The 16,567-nt window shown below is 40.6% G+C and overlaps 1 protein-coding gene across 1 annotated transcript in view; it reads left to right on the top strand.

Moving 5' to 3' along the window:
• The first annotated feature begins 51 nt into the window (after positions 1-51).
• The window catches only part of LOC139443463 (uncharacterized), a 31,835-nt gene continuing 15,319 nt past the window's right edge, over positions 52-16,567 (top strand). The window contains exons 1-9 of the mRNA XM_071224447.1: positions 52-213; positions 599-803; positions 2,401-2,567; positions 4,094-4,391; positions 7,002-7,075; positions 7,874-7,927; positions 9,934-10,048; positions 12,347-12,522; positions 15,307-15,534. Coding sequence (XP_071080548.1) covers positions 52-213; positions 599-803; positions 2,401-2,567; positions 4,094-4,391; positions 7,002-7,075; positions 7,874-7,927; positions 9,934-10,048; positions 12,347-12,522; positions 15,307-15,534 — 1,479 coding nt within the window. The remainder of the gene's footprint in view (positions 214-598; positions 804-2,400; positions 2,568-4,093; positions 4,392-7,001; positions 7,076-7,873; positions 7,928-9,933; positions 10,049-12,346; positions 12,523-15,306; positions 15,535-16,567) is intronic.

The following is a 16,567-nucleotide window of genomic DNA, read 5'->3' as shown; positions in this document are numbered from 1 at the left end:
CACGTATAATTCCGATTAGCTATTCCGCAGTGAAGCGTCCCCAGTTTCAAGATGGACGATTGCAACCTTGACAAGTTGGGTGTAAAACCTGGGAAACTCGAACCTGCATTTAAGCGAGACATTACTGAATACAACATTATTGTTGCTAGCGATGTCGAGAAGCTATCGTTTGACCCTCTCACAAGCGACACTGGTGCATCGTATTCGATTTCGGTATGGAGCATTTATTTACGTAGCCTACTGCAAAACATGTACCCTACCAGCCAACAGCTGATCAGTGATCGCTTGCCAACAAAGTATTGTATAATCTGAAACAAATTGATTGGCACAAATATTACATGCTCCTTTGATTTTCAGATCACTCAGTCAGGATTGGATATATATTTACCAAGAGAAAAAAATAACAAATCTAAAATTTCTAAAATGGAAAAAAAGAATCAATAGGCCTAACCAAATCAATGTCATATTAAATTCAGAATAAAGTAATACTTTTTTATGAGTTATTTTCAGATATTTGCTGATTGAACAAAACAGCTTCCCCTGTATGTATACAGCTGGTATAACGTGGTCACATTGAAAAATTATGGTATCATTTCAGGGTGGGGAAGGTGGAAAGCAAGTGCCCCTCCCCGAAGGAGCTGTGACCGACATTAAGATTGAAGTTACTGCTGAAGATGGAACAACCAAGAAATATTTCATTCATGCAAGGAGACTGTCAGCTAAAGATGCCACCCTCAGCACCCTCAAACTTAGCATTGGAAAACTTGACCCTGAATTTTCAGCGAATATTACTGAATACTCCAGTGAGTGTTTTGACTGTTTTGAAATATTTAAAAGCAGTGCACTTACTTTTTTTATTATTACACATCTGACTCTACTATTTGGAAAAAGGTGCTTCAGTTTACACTTGTGTAGGACCTGACAAACATTATGCTTATCATGCTTATTATCATGTATGATGGTTGAGCTGGAAGGGTGTCTTACACACATGGTTGATACTTAGGATGTTTGCCTTAACCATTTATGCTTGTCAGAAACAATCCGATTTTCCAGTAACAAGACAAATAACTGAATGTTCAGGTTTTGATGACTCCCATGATCACAATATTTCTCTCGGACCAATATTTATTGTAAGAGCCCTGTGGGGATTCCGAGTAAAATTAGGTCCCCAGCAAACTATGCTGAACTAACTAAGTGGATCGGGTGGTCAAGTACAGTTACAGCTTGGATTATTATTATTTTATCGATTATTTCCTGGCACAGTTGTGGTTCTTTTATAGAATCTTGGTTTTGTTTGACCATTCGTCATTAAGGTGATGAAACAAAGACTGGTTAGCTTAGAGTCTCCGTCTGAGTAAACTTGGTATGTCACGATACAGGTGTCACATGATACACATATCTCGATACAGAAGCCGCAATATAAAACGTATCTCAATACTGCATGTATACGACATTTTGTGCAGAAAACCCTGTCACTTGACAGAGTTCATAGACACTCTCATAAAGGTAAAGAAGGACTAATACCCATCAACATGACACATGAATCAAGTCAACTATTCTGCATGAGAAAATAATAAGATACAAAGTTTACATACTGTATTGTGACAGGCAGCAAGGAAAGGCTGGTCAGTCTTGTTTCGGGCCGGTTTTGTATCCGAAAAACGACCAAGAAGGTTAGGAGGAATTAAAAAAATAGTATGTACTTGCTTCTTGATATCGATGCAAGATCAACAAGGACAATCGATATGGGGTTAATGTGAATCGATGCCAAATTAAGTGTATCAGGTATCGTATTGCGCAAACCTTGTTGATGATGCACTTTGCACCGGTGAGTCGCGACATTACCATGCTAAACTATGGCATAGTATCTCAGTGGGCTAGAACTATAAAACCGTCATTAGTCCAGATGTTTACAAGCACAAACATGCTTGTCGCTTGATAAGTGCCATAATCTTGAAAGAGACGCAGACCCCATTTCACCTCACCTCCAAAACTCTGCCTGTTTGGATCATTTCATATCAACGATAATACTTAATGTTGGGGGGCACAGGTGGCCCAGTCGTCTAAGGCACCGCGATTCACAGTGCAGAGTTGCTTCCTTTGGGCGCGCCAGAAACCTATGATTGTGGGTTTGAATCCTGGTTCGCCCCGATTATGTTTCTAGGTTTGTCAGCACCATACCCATGCTCGTGGGTTTCACCGAAGTGGTAAACGTCTGAGACCTGCATCACTTCAGGCTTTCCTCCCACATTAAGCTGACACGCCGTGATATAACTTTTTTTATGTTAAAAGCGGCGTTAAACCCAAATCACTCACTCACTTAATGTTGATTTGTGCAAAGTTTGGGTTGTTTTATACAATCTTGGTTTGGTTGACCATTCACGTAATATTTTTCTTTAGGTCTGCTTCCATGTAACATAACAAGTCTAATAGTGACCCCCACTGCCCCCGACACAAAGAATGCGATCACCGTGTGTGGGGAGAAGCCAGGATCTCCAACCCCCCTCAGTGTAGGCGAGACACAGATTCCTATAGAAGTCACATCAGCTGATGGCTCCAACAAGCAGGTAGATGATGAATGCCTTGATGATAGTATGAACTTCAATCTTCATTAAAATCAGACCTTAGTTCTAGCTACCGCTAAACAAAGATCTGAGGACATCCCATTACGGGTCACGTCAGACCGACCTTGCACAAACTTTGACCGACCAATAGAATGACCAATCAGAGGGCAGCTTTCTCATGCTTTACGGCACTTATTTCGAATTGGCGACTACGCTTCGAAACATATGTTGACAAATTCTCAATTACAAATTTGAAACCTGAACAAAACATTTTAGAATGGCTAATAGATGGTCTAGATTGTATAGATTCAGTCGTTAAACGTGTAACTATCGTTTGGAATACCATTAAAGTTTTCGAGGTTGTATGATTAGAAATCACATTCCGACTGTCACTTTCATGATCTGGTAAGCGACGCTCTCATTGGTTGTATGAAAGGTCATTCTGACGTGACCCCTAATGGGATGTCTTCAGATCTTTGTTTAGCGGGACCGAGAACTAAGGTTTGATTTTAATGAGATTGGTATCAACTTCTGAAACATTTGTTTTTTGGGTCTCTTTTCAAACTGGATACCTCTCACAATGAGATAAGCATGTGTTTTGGATTTTGCAGTTGGCAGTGAACATTTGATGCCATAATATTTCACTTGGAAACAACGACATCAACAAATGTTTCAAGTGTTAAAATAATAACTTAAAGTAATCCATATAAATATACCGATTCATTAGCTTTTTCCTTTGATTTTCTGTTGCCTAATTTTATAATGATTCGATTGATTTCAAACCAAAATACAAAAGGGTATGATTGATGAGGGTCATTAAAAAATCGCTGCTATTCAACAACATAAAGCAATTCTGAAACTGTGTATAATGTGTCAGTCTGTCAAAACATTTTGAGTTAACTAGACCAAACTTGCTCCATGCATCTTTTCTGTAGATTTTGATGTCAAGGCTAATTTTTAAAACTTAACCGATTTCACACTATGCATTTCATCCATCAATCCTGGTGTTAAAACGATCCTAGAACATGTTTCCAGCTTCATAAAATACCTCCCTAAACTCATCCCAGCCATAGCCAAGGTTACCATCACTATTACTGGTGAGGGCAGATCCATCAGGGTCTAAAATATCAAAATCCTCTCTCAGTCAATTTTGCTGCCTACAACATACTACGTTTGGTTTTGAAAAAAGGACGGGGGCGGACCCCCTAGAACCCCTCTCGATCCACCTAAAAGTGGTCTGACACACGCATGAATCTCATGCTTTTAATTACGTGACATCTGCAGCCAACTCATTCTCTTTCTTTACGCTGTTGTGTTGAGACATCTTTTTGCACAGTGTGAGATAGGATAAGTATTATCAATATACATTTTTTTTCAAAATTTACAATTACCAGCCGAGTTCACTGGCCCAAACAGAATTTGACTAGACTCAGGCTTCACACAAGTGGCATAAGTCACAGAATGCTGTGTTTGCTGTAACCCATTAGTTATTTTGTTTTCTATGTTTCATCGAAACTGGTTGTGTTCAGACATACACAGTTAGGGTGACGAAGAAGCAACTTCCCCGCTACGTGAAACTAACGGATCCCCAGATGGCTCTGCAGTATGAATGTCCCATCTCACTCAACCCTCTCTATCGACCAATCACCATCAAGAACAGTGACCCAAGGCACACATTCTCCGCACCGCTTATAGACGAGTACACGAAGACGTCCAAGTTTGACCTCCTAAACAGCATGCCCCTGGGCCCCGACTGGAGGGTGACAGACTACTCCCTTGATAGTAAACTGTCCACAATCACGGGGTGCATCCCTCTTACTTATGGAGGTAGGGCATCAGGTTAAGATGGAAATCAGGATTTCAGTCTCATTTAGATCAGATCTTAGTTCTTGCTAAGGTTTGAAAAATATTGATTCAAGATTTGAACATTCTGGAATGTCTTGACAGATTGCTGAGATTGTCTGGCAGTACTTCCCCAGGGTTAGAAAGTAACAGTTTTTGTCCACTAGTCCTTATAATGATAACATATAGCAAAACCCTAAAAATGGGCCAATTTCTACTAGTCCTTATTATACCTCTACTATTTGGCAGTTTGGCAGGGACTACAGGACTAGCGCTAATTTCTAAAGCTGCTTCCCACAGACTATGGATAATCTCTTCCATTTGAAATGTTTATCCATTGTAGCGGGAGACAAACAATGATTTTGACGGAATCAGTCGTAAATGTTTGAAATACGTCGTGTGAACCATTTTGAGTTTGCATGATTAGGAAACACATTCCCACTGTCACTTAACCGATCTGGTAAGTAAGGCTCTGACTGGTCGGATGAAAGGTCGTTTTGATGTGACCCGTAATGAGATGTCCACAGATCTTTGTTTAGTGGTAGCGAGAACTAAGATCTGATTTTAATGAGATTGTCAGGAATTTAAACAGGACATTGATATATACATAATATAGTATGCTTTGTCACCTGCGATTTGTTTTCACGAAACCTTCCTCAGTGTTCGAAATGAAAAATTTGCCATTGAAATAAAGGGGACCTTGGCATGGCCCTTAAAATTTCAAAATTTATGAGTTCCCTTGATTGAAATACTTTATTAGCAGTGTTCAAAATAACTGTTAATAACTTTACTGGCAGATAATTTTAAGCCAACTTACGAAATCAGTTTTATTATAACTCCTCGTAGATTCTCAATTAATTGTTGTTAGCATTATTTCAACTGAATGAAGACGCCATTTGTCTCATGTTTTTGCGACTTTTCAATATTTATAATGTCTGAATGCAGGCAGATAACTTTGAAGATGGGCAGGCAACAATTATGGGTCACCTGCTTGACTGTTTTGTTGGGTTTTAAAATTATTTCAAACACTGTATATTAGCATGCCTGAGGAACCAAGGGCCCCACCAATCCTACCAAAATCAGATCTTAGTTCTCGCTATCGCTAAACAAAGATATGAGAACATCACGTCAGAATGTCTGACGTGACCTGTAATGGGATGTCCTCAGATCTTTGTTTAGCGGCAGCGAGAACCTAGATCTAATTTCTAATTTTAATTTGATTGAGGACCCCACTTCATTCACAGCTTGTAAAGGTAGTGATGGAAGGGGGTATTTTAAGCTTTTGATTAAACAAACTCTGTTTTGTTTGTTGTTTAACACCGCACTCAGCAATATTCCAGCTATATGATGGTGGTCTGTAAATAATCAAGTCTGGACCAGACAATCCAGTGATTGACATGAGCATCGATCCTCGCTAATATTTGTTTGTTTGTTGTTTAACACCGCACTCAGCAATATTCCAGCTATATGATGGTGGTCTGTAAATAATCGAGTCTGGACCAGACAATCCTGTGATTGACATCATGAGCATCGATCCACGCAGTTGGAATACAATGACATGCATCAACCTAGTCAGCAAGCTGGTGTAGGATTGGTCTTCTGCAACCCATGCTTGACGTAAAAGGTGATTATGCTTGTCGTAAGAGGCGACCAACAGGATGGGGTGGTCAGGATCGCTGACTTGGTTGATGCATGTCATCGATCCCAGTTGCGTGGATTGATGCTCATGATGTCAATCAATGGACTGTCTGGTCCAGACTTGATTATTTACAGACCGCCGTCATATAGCTAAATATTGCTGAGTGCAGCTTTAAACAACAAACAAACAATCGTGTGGATCGATGCTCATGACATCAATCAGTGGATTGTCTGGTTCAGACTTGAATATTTACAGATCGCCGTCATATAGCTGATTGTTACTGAGTGCAGCGTTAAACAACAAACAAACAAACAATTGCGTGGATCGATGCTTATGACATCAATCAGTGGATTGTCTGGTTCAGATTTGATTATTTACAGACCGCCGTCATATAGCTGGAATATTGCTGAGTGTGGCGTTAAACAACAAACAAACAAACAAACAATTGCATGGATCGATGCTCATGACATCAATCAGTGGATTGTCTGGTTCAGACTTGATTACTTACAGACCGCCATCATATGGCTGAATATTGCTGAGTGCGGTATTAAACAACAAACAAACAAACAATTGCGTGGATCGATGCTCATGACATCAATCAGTGGATTGTCTGGTCCAGACTTGGATTATTTACAGACCGCCGTCTTTGTTATATATATGTTACCACTGTTTCTCAGTAAATAATGTTTATGTTTATATTCAAGTTGGTATTTCCGCTATCCAATGTGTGAAGTGAGGCCATCTTCTTCTTGATAGTCATTTTGGAGACATAAATGCGAAGTTTCATTATTGTGAAGAAAGACCACTTTTCACATTTAATTCATGCTCGTGTTAATTTCAAGATTTACAGTAATCGAGTCTGGACCAGACACTGTAAATGGAGTAAGCAGGAGTGACAGAAATATCAGGGAATAAAATACAATTCCTAATTCCTATGATTCATCTTCTCTTCTCAGGGGCTTCTGAGGTCGTGAAGTATGGGGAACTTGGTGCCAATGTTGGAAAGTGCAATGTGACACCCAAAACGGAGGTATGTGGATCACTGAGCATACTTCAAGTTAGATCAGGTTTTTACTTTACCATGTTAAATAGTTTTCACCTTTTGTTACGTTATCCACGAGTTATGACTAGTCAGGTGAGGTGAAGTATTAAGGGAATCTCTACTCCACCAAGAGACAAACACTGTGGATTGAGACAGGTATGCGATCAGCTTCAGCAATTACCATATTCTTTTGTACCATTGTTATTCATAATTTCCTTCACTCGTGAAGATCCGGGGTAGAATAGGTCTTCAGCAACCCATGCTTGCTGTAAAAGGCGACTATGCTTGTCATATGAGGCGACTATCGGGATCAGGTGGTCAGGCTCCCTCACTTGGTTGATACATGTCATCATATCCCAATTATGTGGATCGATCCTCATGATGTCAATCACTGGATTGTCTGGTCCAGACTCGATTATGTACAGACCGCCGTCATATAGCTGGAATATTGCTGTGCGCAGCGTTAAATAACAAACATTCATATAGTGACATGCATGCATCTGTGTGTCTGCTTGTACTTGGCTGGACGAATGCTGGTTTTATAGTGCTATCACACTGAGATATCATGCCACTGTTTTGGCATGGACTGTGTGTCAGCCATTGTTTTATCCCCACAATGCTGAATACCAGGCAGGGTAACACCAAGTACCATCATTTAACACCTTTTCATATGACTCAGCCCAGGGATGAAACCACATACCTTCTGCATTCCGGTGGTGGTCGGGCTCGTCAAGACCAGCTGCCATAACTCAGACACTATTACCTATAATTCTCACTATCTTGCAGGACTTGACTGATCGATTCAAAGGGACCACAGTCACCATGACCCACACAGTAGAGGTGAGCATTGGACTTGTATTGTGTACATGTGTATCACCATCTTCCTGAGGCAAGGGAGTTAACTGACTATAAAAGTCCAGTTTCCACCCTTGCCGAACTAGGCAGGAATTATGGAGTTATAGTTTGGCTGGACTAGCGACCTTATGCATAGTTCAATCAAGATCGAGGAACGAAATCAAAATCTGCTTCATAAACTGCAGTGCAGATTTTGGTTGATTGCAGGATTTGTAAAGCTATTGTACCGTCAAATTAACGTCAACAGATATTTTCCAAATCTTTTCATGTTTTTAATCATGGTGCTCATGTAATTTGATGCACTTCGCATTGTAGGACCAGTGTTATTACTATATCAATATTGATTATTGATCAGATCATCTTCAGTGGGTGCCGCCATTTTGGTGGAAGCAAATGGAAGTGATATGAGAGATGGAATCTGATTGGTCAATAGGAGGGTTCTAGAAGGGACATAACATGTTATTGCCAATGGTGGTGCTATGATCGAACCCAGAAATTCTAGCCTATTTAACCAAGGATGGAAACTGGACTTTTACAGTCAGTTAACTCCCTTGCCTCTAGAAGATGGTGTATCACAGGTGAAGCCTTCACAACATTGCATGTTCTCTTTCCTGCATGAGCTTTTTATTCAGTATCTTTTTGTCACCAAGCATCAAAGCTGTTCACTTTGTCCCATAATGTTGATTACATAATAAAGACTTTAGGAATATCCTTATAACCCCAGCAAAATCAGTCAAACTCAACTTGCTTGCTATGACTGTGTAGAGAAAAACAACTGGTGCTCCACTGTTGGCACTATGTTGTTATTTTCATAGATAAATGTGCTTCCTGCAGCTGGATGTCAGAATTTTCTCTTATCATTACAGCCCCATAAAGATTCGGGTTAGAATAAGTCTTCAGCAACCCATGCTTGTCATAAGAGGCAACTATGCTTGTCATAAGAGGCGACTATGCTTGTCATAAGAGGAGACTATGCTTGTCGTAAGAGGCAACTAACGGGATTGGGTGGTCAGGCTCGCTAATTTGGTTGATGCATGTCATCATATCCCAATTGCGTGGATCGATGCTCTTGAATGAGTGAGTTGGCTTTAATGCTTTTAACAGTATTCCAGTTATATCACAGCGTTAAGCCCATAGTGATGCAGATCTCAGACGTTTACCACTTCTGTGAAACCCACGAGCACGGCTATGGTGCTGACAAACCTAAAAATATAATCGGGCGAACCGGGATTCGAACCCACAATCATAGGTTTCTGGCGTGTCCAAGGGACTCAACTCTGCACAGTGAATCACGGCGCCTTAGACAACTAGGCCACCCTTCCCCCCCAATCAATGCTCATGACATCAATCACTGGAATGTCTGGTCCAGACTCGATTATTTACAGACTGCCTTCATATAGCTGAAATATTGCTGAGTGCAACGTGAAACAACAAACAAACAAACAAACAATCTTATTACAAAACTGTTGAAATATATTGCTGTCATGTGAGGAAATTTACAAATGTGAACATTTCCTGAGATGCTAAACTAGTAGTTCTTATCAATGCTTATAAATAAACAATTGAAAACAAGTTTTGTTATATTAGACCACAAACAAGTTTATGTGTAGTTCCTCTGTACTAGTGTTGACATTGGTGCAGGTGTACTAGAACAAGCAACAATTGAAAAAACACCACAAAAGTTAAATGGCAGAAACCTATAATTGTGGGTTAGATCCCGGTTCGCCCCAATTATATTTTTGGGTTTGTCAGCACCATACCCAAGCTCATGGCTTTCAGCAAACGTCTGAGACCTGCATCACTTTGGGCTTTCCTTACAGATTAAGCTGACATCCTGTGATATAACTGGAATACTGTTAAAAGCGGTGCCAAAACCCTCTCTCACTCTTTCCTGTTACCTGTTTGCATGTTGATGAGGCAATGCAGCACTGGTTATAGGCGTTCCTCAGCGGATGTCCGCATGATGTAGTGTGCATGCCATGTTTGTGTAGGTACGTAAGTGGGAGAAAGGCTTGCAGCAGATATTTGACGAGACCGACGTAAAAGAACTGGTAAAGAATGCCAAGGCTGAAGTGGAGAACTACTTTCAAAGTTTACCAAAACCTGGTTTGTGAACATGTGTCTGTGTGTCCAAGTTTTGGGTCTTGTAAATCGTCAACCTAGACGATAGATCAGTGTGCTGTGCCTTCCCTTGGATAAACTGTTGCCACCAACTAATGCTAATGTGTGTTCTGCTAGTTTCTTTAACCTTACCTTGTAACCACAGAGGCAGATCAAGGATTTTGTGGGGCATCGAATATTCGAATATTTTTTTACCTTTGATGCCATTGTGAAAGAATTAAACAAATTGAAAATTTATAGAAAAAGGCTTTTCGATTGAGCGGACAACTTGTGCTGTGTCATGTGATTTTCATTGACTCATGAAAAATGTGGGCTTTTGGCTTCGGAGCAGGGTATAAGGGATTTATACTCCTGCTCAGAAATACAGATCATGTGAACCAATCAGATCCCGCCATTCTGACATGGACGTAAGATAATATATATTGTTACCTTCAGAGATGGGAGTGGATCGGGAGAGTCATCCACTTGACAGTATACACAACTATTTCTATAACTCCTCCCGCCACAAGATCCCTTGATCCGCCTCTGAACTATAGTAATAACTCATCTTGTTTCTAGATTCTGTTATTAATTGAGTTCTTCACAGCTGTCCAGTAGCTGGAACTCAGAGCTCCAGATAAGCTTTTGGTGTTGTGGGTATCTTACCCATGCATTTTAAAATCATTGGGTATCAGTAATTCTGTCTGGGTATTCAAATTTCTGTTACCCACTAGTTTTTACACATTTGGGTATTTAAGTTAAATATTTAAAAACACTATTCATCTAGTCCCTGCAAACTGGTGTCATGTGGGTTCGAGAGCTTTATAGGACTCAAAAATACCACAATACTTCCACAAGAAAGTGTGATGGCAAATGATCATGATGTAACTGTCATCGTGGAGTTTGGCAAGGTTGACGGAATGTCCGTTTATAATTTCAAAATAAGTTGCTGATTTGCTTATCGAATACGCAGGGTTACTTCACAATATTTTGATGAAATGTACAAGTTTTATTTTTGTAGCTTATCTGTAATGTTCGTTGCGTATTTGATACGCTTGGATTATATTTGGATGATCCTTGTAGTATAATTTTTTCAGTGCTTTGTGTTCATTGTGTCATGCAACTATATCAGATTTCAGCTGAAATAAGGGACAGGCCTTTAATAAAGGGGTGTCTGGGGGGGCCAATGAGACATAAAATGATCCCCAAAATCTATCCAATCTCATTAAAATCAGATCCTAGTTCTCGCTAGAGCTAAACAAAGATCTGAAGACATCCCATTAGGGGTCGTGTCAGAACGACCTATCATCCGACCAATCAGTGCGTCGCTTACCAGATTATGAAAGTTACTGTCGGAATGTGATTTCTAATCATGCAATCTCGCAAACTTTAACATGGGTTATTCCGAACGATAGTTACGGGTTTAACGACTGATTCCTTACAATCTAGACCATCTATTAATCATTCAAGAATGTTTTTTTGTTCGGGTTTCAAATTTGTAATCGAGAATTTGTCCAAATATGTTTCGAAGCGTAGTCGCCAATTTGAGTTTGTGCCGTAAAGCACGAGAAAGCTAGTATCTGATTGGTGATTCCATTGGTCGGTCAAAGTTTGCACAAGGTCGGTCTGACGTGACCCGTAATGGGATGTCCTCAGATCTTTGTTTCCCTCGAGAACTAAGGTCTGATTTTAATGAGATTGAAATCTATCAGAACTATGTAGGGGGCATGAAAAAATGGTACAGTATGATAAAGTTCTGACACCGATCCCATCAAGAATGTGTGTTTAATAGCATTATCAGAGTTACAAAACTGGTTCCTTGAAAATACCCTTCACAGCCACTGTTTCAGGCTGATAAGGCACCTTGGTTATGGACCCAGCAAAAATACAAAAAAATCATCCACACTTGAGCAAAGGGTTCTTTGGTCTGATATTTTTCGGATGCCTAGTGCATCATTCTTCACTGTTGTGGCTTTTGATCAGTAAGTATTCAAATAAATATAAAGCTCTAACAGTATAAATATAGAGGTTATCACACAAGTGTGTCTTTGGATGGTATGTATCTTATACGATTAGGATACAAAGTATTTAGCAAGCCAAGTTTGTAAACACTGAAAGTAATACCTACCTGACCTTTTCTATTTGCATATTTGTCTCTTTATCCAGCCAAGAAACTTTGCCATTTTTCATGTAATAAATATCATAAAAATGTATTCTACATGAACTATGATATAAAAAATGTTTTTATAACTATTTTTATTCTCAAAATATTTTTCTTAATATCCATTTTTTGACTTTGTCCAGGTGAGTCAAAGCAATATGCTGAAGACGAATCTCCAGTAGACTTCCTCAACCGAGCGTCATATAACTATGCTACTGCAATTAAGTTCAAGCCCAAAGATCCTGACCTTCACCTTCAACTTGGGATGGTATTGGAGGAGAGATATTATGCTGAGGATTTGTTTGGATTCAAAAAGGAAGTAAGTGTCCACGATTCTTGAAATTTCAGCTTAATCGATTACTGAACCTAATTTCCTGCCAATGCTTTTAGAGCTAAGCCTAGATTGTCTTAATCTTTTTTTCCAAATTCGCATAGTATGAAAGGTTAGGGCTTTTGCTTTTTGTATTAATAAATTGGATTCGTTTACCTAGCCTGATGCAATGTCTAAAGCCCATTCTCGGTGCACCCCAATGTGACTGGCAACTTTTTAAACTTTTCCTATCTCATACTATGCTTTTCATCTTTTTTCTTCAATCCTATGTGGAAACGTGCTTGAACAAAGTTTCCAGCTTCTAAAAAGCAATTCGCCTGAACACATCCCACCATACCATGATCACCACCCAAACAAATGACTCAAAATGGAATCCTGTGCATAGCAACCTACATGAACTGATCACTTGCTTATACCTGCCACATCATTCTCTTTCTCATTGCCACACTGTGGAGACGTTTATTATCAGTGTTAGAGAATGCATATTTTTTACTTATCCTGCATTACTCCTTAATGCATTTACTGCCTACATTACAACAAAAAGAGAGAGTGCCTAGCGATGGTCCTGGGTGCAAGACAAAAGCTGTTTCCATCTCAAGTCCCATTTTTTGTAGGATCATCGTCGTTGTCATGTGACCTTGATGTTGTGTCACATCAAACCATATTACCGCTTGTCGTCTACCAGAAAGGGCGTGTCTAACTTGGCTCTCCAGTTTTTTTCCTTCCTTTGATGACCTGGAAGATCTCTCCTTACGTCCGGTACGAGTGCTCCAAATATACTCGGAGGCTGCAAGACCTCTTTGGTCGTCCTGGCAAAGACTCTTCATTCCGCCCTCAACAGCCCCTTTAACTGAAGTTCCCCATACCATGATCTCAATCATCCTACATGCTTACACCTTTGCTGGATTGCCTCCACCTGTTATGTCCAATTCTCATGAGACCCAAGCAGTTGCTTCAACCATGGCCCAACATAGCAACTGCTGTCCTTCCGCCATTATGGAGGGGTGTTTGTGGAAGTTCAGTCTCATTAAAATCAGACCTTAGTTCTCGCTTCCGCGAAACAAAGATCTGAGAACATCCCATTACGGGTCATGTCAGACCGACCTTACGCAAACGTTGACCGACTAATGGAATGACCAATCAGAGGGCAGCTTTCTCATGCTTTACGGCACTAATTTCGAATTGGCGACTGTGCTTCGAAACATATGTTGACAAATTCTCATTTACAAATTTGAAACCTGAACAAAAAACATTCTGGAATGGCTAATAGATGTATTTAGATTGTAAGGATTCAGTCGTTAAACCCGTAACTAACGTTCCTAATACCCCATGTTAAAGTTTTCGAGGTTGCATGATATAGAAATCACATTCCGACTGTCACTTTCATAATCTGGTAAGTGACGCTCTGATTGGTCGTATGAAAGGCCGTTCTAATGACCCTTAATGGGATGTCTTCAGATCTTTGTTTAAAGGTAGCGAGAACTAAGATCTGATTTTAATGAGATTGGTGGAAGTCAGACACAGTCTTTGCTTCCCACTATCTCCAGGGCTTACATCAATTCGGTCGCTTGGTCCTTACACAGTAGCTGTCGACAGCACACCACTCCTGCTCTCTCGTACTACGCTCGTGTATAAACAGAATAAATCTTGGAACTTTGGCTCTTGCTTTTATTGTTCTTTGATTGTTCAGGTTCCTAGACCCAGTACCCAATTGGACGATGGATTCGCTTGTCTGTAAAACTTAGATCTTCAACATCAGAGTTGCCGTTTCGACAATGTCCCGACCCTTTATTCCGATCACCTCTGCTTTGTGTATTTGTGTTGTCGGGTACTGGCCCAAAGATCCTCTTGTGGATATTGTCGATCGTTCCTTATCTTGTCTTGGCATGCTTCAATCCCTCAGGCGTTATATATCACTTTGAGGAAGCATTAAGAGATGCCAGGCAGTCACACTACTTTGCCCATGGAAATAGTGTTGTGTTCTGTCTTGTATATCAATTGAATGGTGTTCCATTCTGGATCCATTGTAAGTCGTTCTGTATCACTCATGTCATGCGTGAAAACACGTTCCGCATGTTATACCCGATCTCATGCTGTTAGGTCCTATTTGTGTATCAAGATCATGTCACCAGTTTTGGTGTGTTTTCCCGCTCAGTTATTGTCGTTTACGACACTAGGCAGTGTTTTATGTTTATTATTATTATTATTTCACTGTTTAGAGGAAGCAGGGGTGGCCCAGTCGTCTAAGGCACCTCGATTCGCTGTGCAGAGTTGCGTCCCTTGGGCACGCCAGAAACCTATGATTGTGGGTTCGAATGCCGGTTCACCCCAATTATGTTTCTAGGTTTGTCAGCACCATATCCATGCTCGTGGGTTTCACCAAAGTGGTAAACGTCTGAGACCTGCATCACTTTGTGCTTTCCTCCCACATTAAGCTGACACGCCGTGATATAACTGGAATACTGTTAAAACGGCGTAAAACCCAACTCACTCACTCACTGCAAGTCAAAATGTGAACACTGTACAATTCTTCTTCCATGTCTGCTACACTCGTAGAGATGTGAAAATGTGAGTTATCGCCCCTGGTCAAAAAAGGTCTCAAATCCATCTTTACCAGAACTGTGTTCAAGTAGTTGAGTACCTGTCAAAGCCCTCATGAAAATGTGAGTTATCTCCCCTGGTCAAAAAAGGTCTCAAATCCATCTTTACCAGAACTGTGTTCAAGCAGTTGTGTACCTGTCAAAGCCCTCATGCACAGTATTATTGTTTCAGCAGGATAGTTCCGACATTCCTTCCTTCAACGTGCAGGCTAAGGAGAGTTCCAAGGAAGAGGAGGCCCTGGCCATAGCCAAGCTGAGAGGGGTGGATGCCACAGCTCCCATATCACTGCAACTGAAGGCAATAGATGAGGAATACCATCACTTGATAGACTCGGGGCAGAGCGGCAAGGCTGATCATGTCATGGAGCTGTATGCATGGTACTCCAAGAAAGCATCTCAGGTGAGTTGACAGATGAGGAATACCATCACTTTGTAAACTCGGGGCAGAGCGGCAAGGCTGATCATGTCTTGGAGCTGTATGCATGATCCTCAAAGAAAGCATCTCAGGTGAGTTGACAGATGAGGAATACCATCAGTCAATATTTTAATGTTGAATTTCTTGCATACTCTATCCTAGTCAATGGGACTAGCCACCATATTGTTGATATGGCCAACCCAACATTGAGGCTGGTTTGTAACTCACCTTCTGATTGGTCAGAACCACGTGAATGGATCCAGGGGTTAAGCTAATTAAAAAAAGTCTTGTTTCTCAGGCACCGCCCGCATCATCATAAAGTTCACCGTACGCTTCATTTTTATTTCCATTTTTAAAAAAATATAAAAAATCCTTAAATATTTCAAGTCCAACGGTAGTTAAAAAAGCATTGCCTGAGAACCAATTCTTTTATGTTTTTAAGCCTTAGTGCAGGTTTGCTGAAATGCAAGCCCTGGAGATATAGAGGATGGTGATGACAGATGACAGCGACCTGTTAATAATCAAGACTGGTCCGAACAAGCCGGTGATTGTCAACATGAGCATCCAATCGCATTAAAATCAGATCTTGAGCTAGTAAATGCTATGTATAGCGATCACAAGCAGTAAGATCATCAATCCACACAATTGTGATATGATGACATGCAATCAACTGTCGCTGAACCTGGTCACCCCATCCATATTGTCACCTCCAACGACACCCGTGAAGATCCGGGGTAGAATAGGTCTTCAGCAACCCATGCTTGCCGTCCAAGGCGACTAACAGGATCGGGTTGTGAGGCTCGCTGAATCGGTTGATGAATGTCATCGATCCCAATTGCATGAATCAGTGCGCATGATGTCAATCACTGGATTGGCCAGACTCGATTATTTACAGACCGCCGTCATATAGCTGGAATATTGCTGAGTGCGGCGTTAAACAACAAAACAACCAACCAACCAACCTCCAACGACCAGCATAGCTTTCTGGCAGCCTATATTCTTACCCAGAGCCACGAGG

This window comes from Haliotis cracherodii, unplaced genomic scaffold (assembly GCF_022045235.1).
Source record: "Haliotis cracherodii isolate W230 unplaced genomic scaffold, xgHalCrac1.p SCAF_5, whole genome shotgun sequence".
Classification (NCBI taxonomy): domain Eukaryota; kingdom Metazoa; phylum Mollusca; class Gastropoda; order Lepetellida; family Haliotidae; genus Haliotis; species Haliotis cracherodii.
The sequence above is the reverse complement of the archived record's forward strand: the minus strand, read 5'-3'. Positions and strand labels throughout refer to the sequence as shown.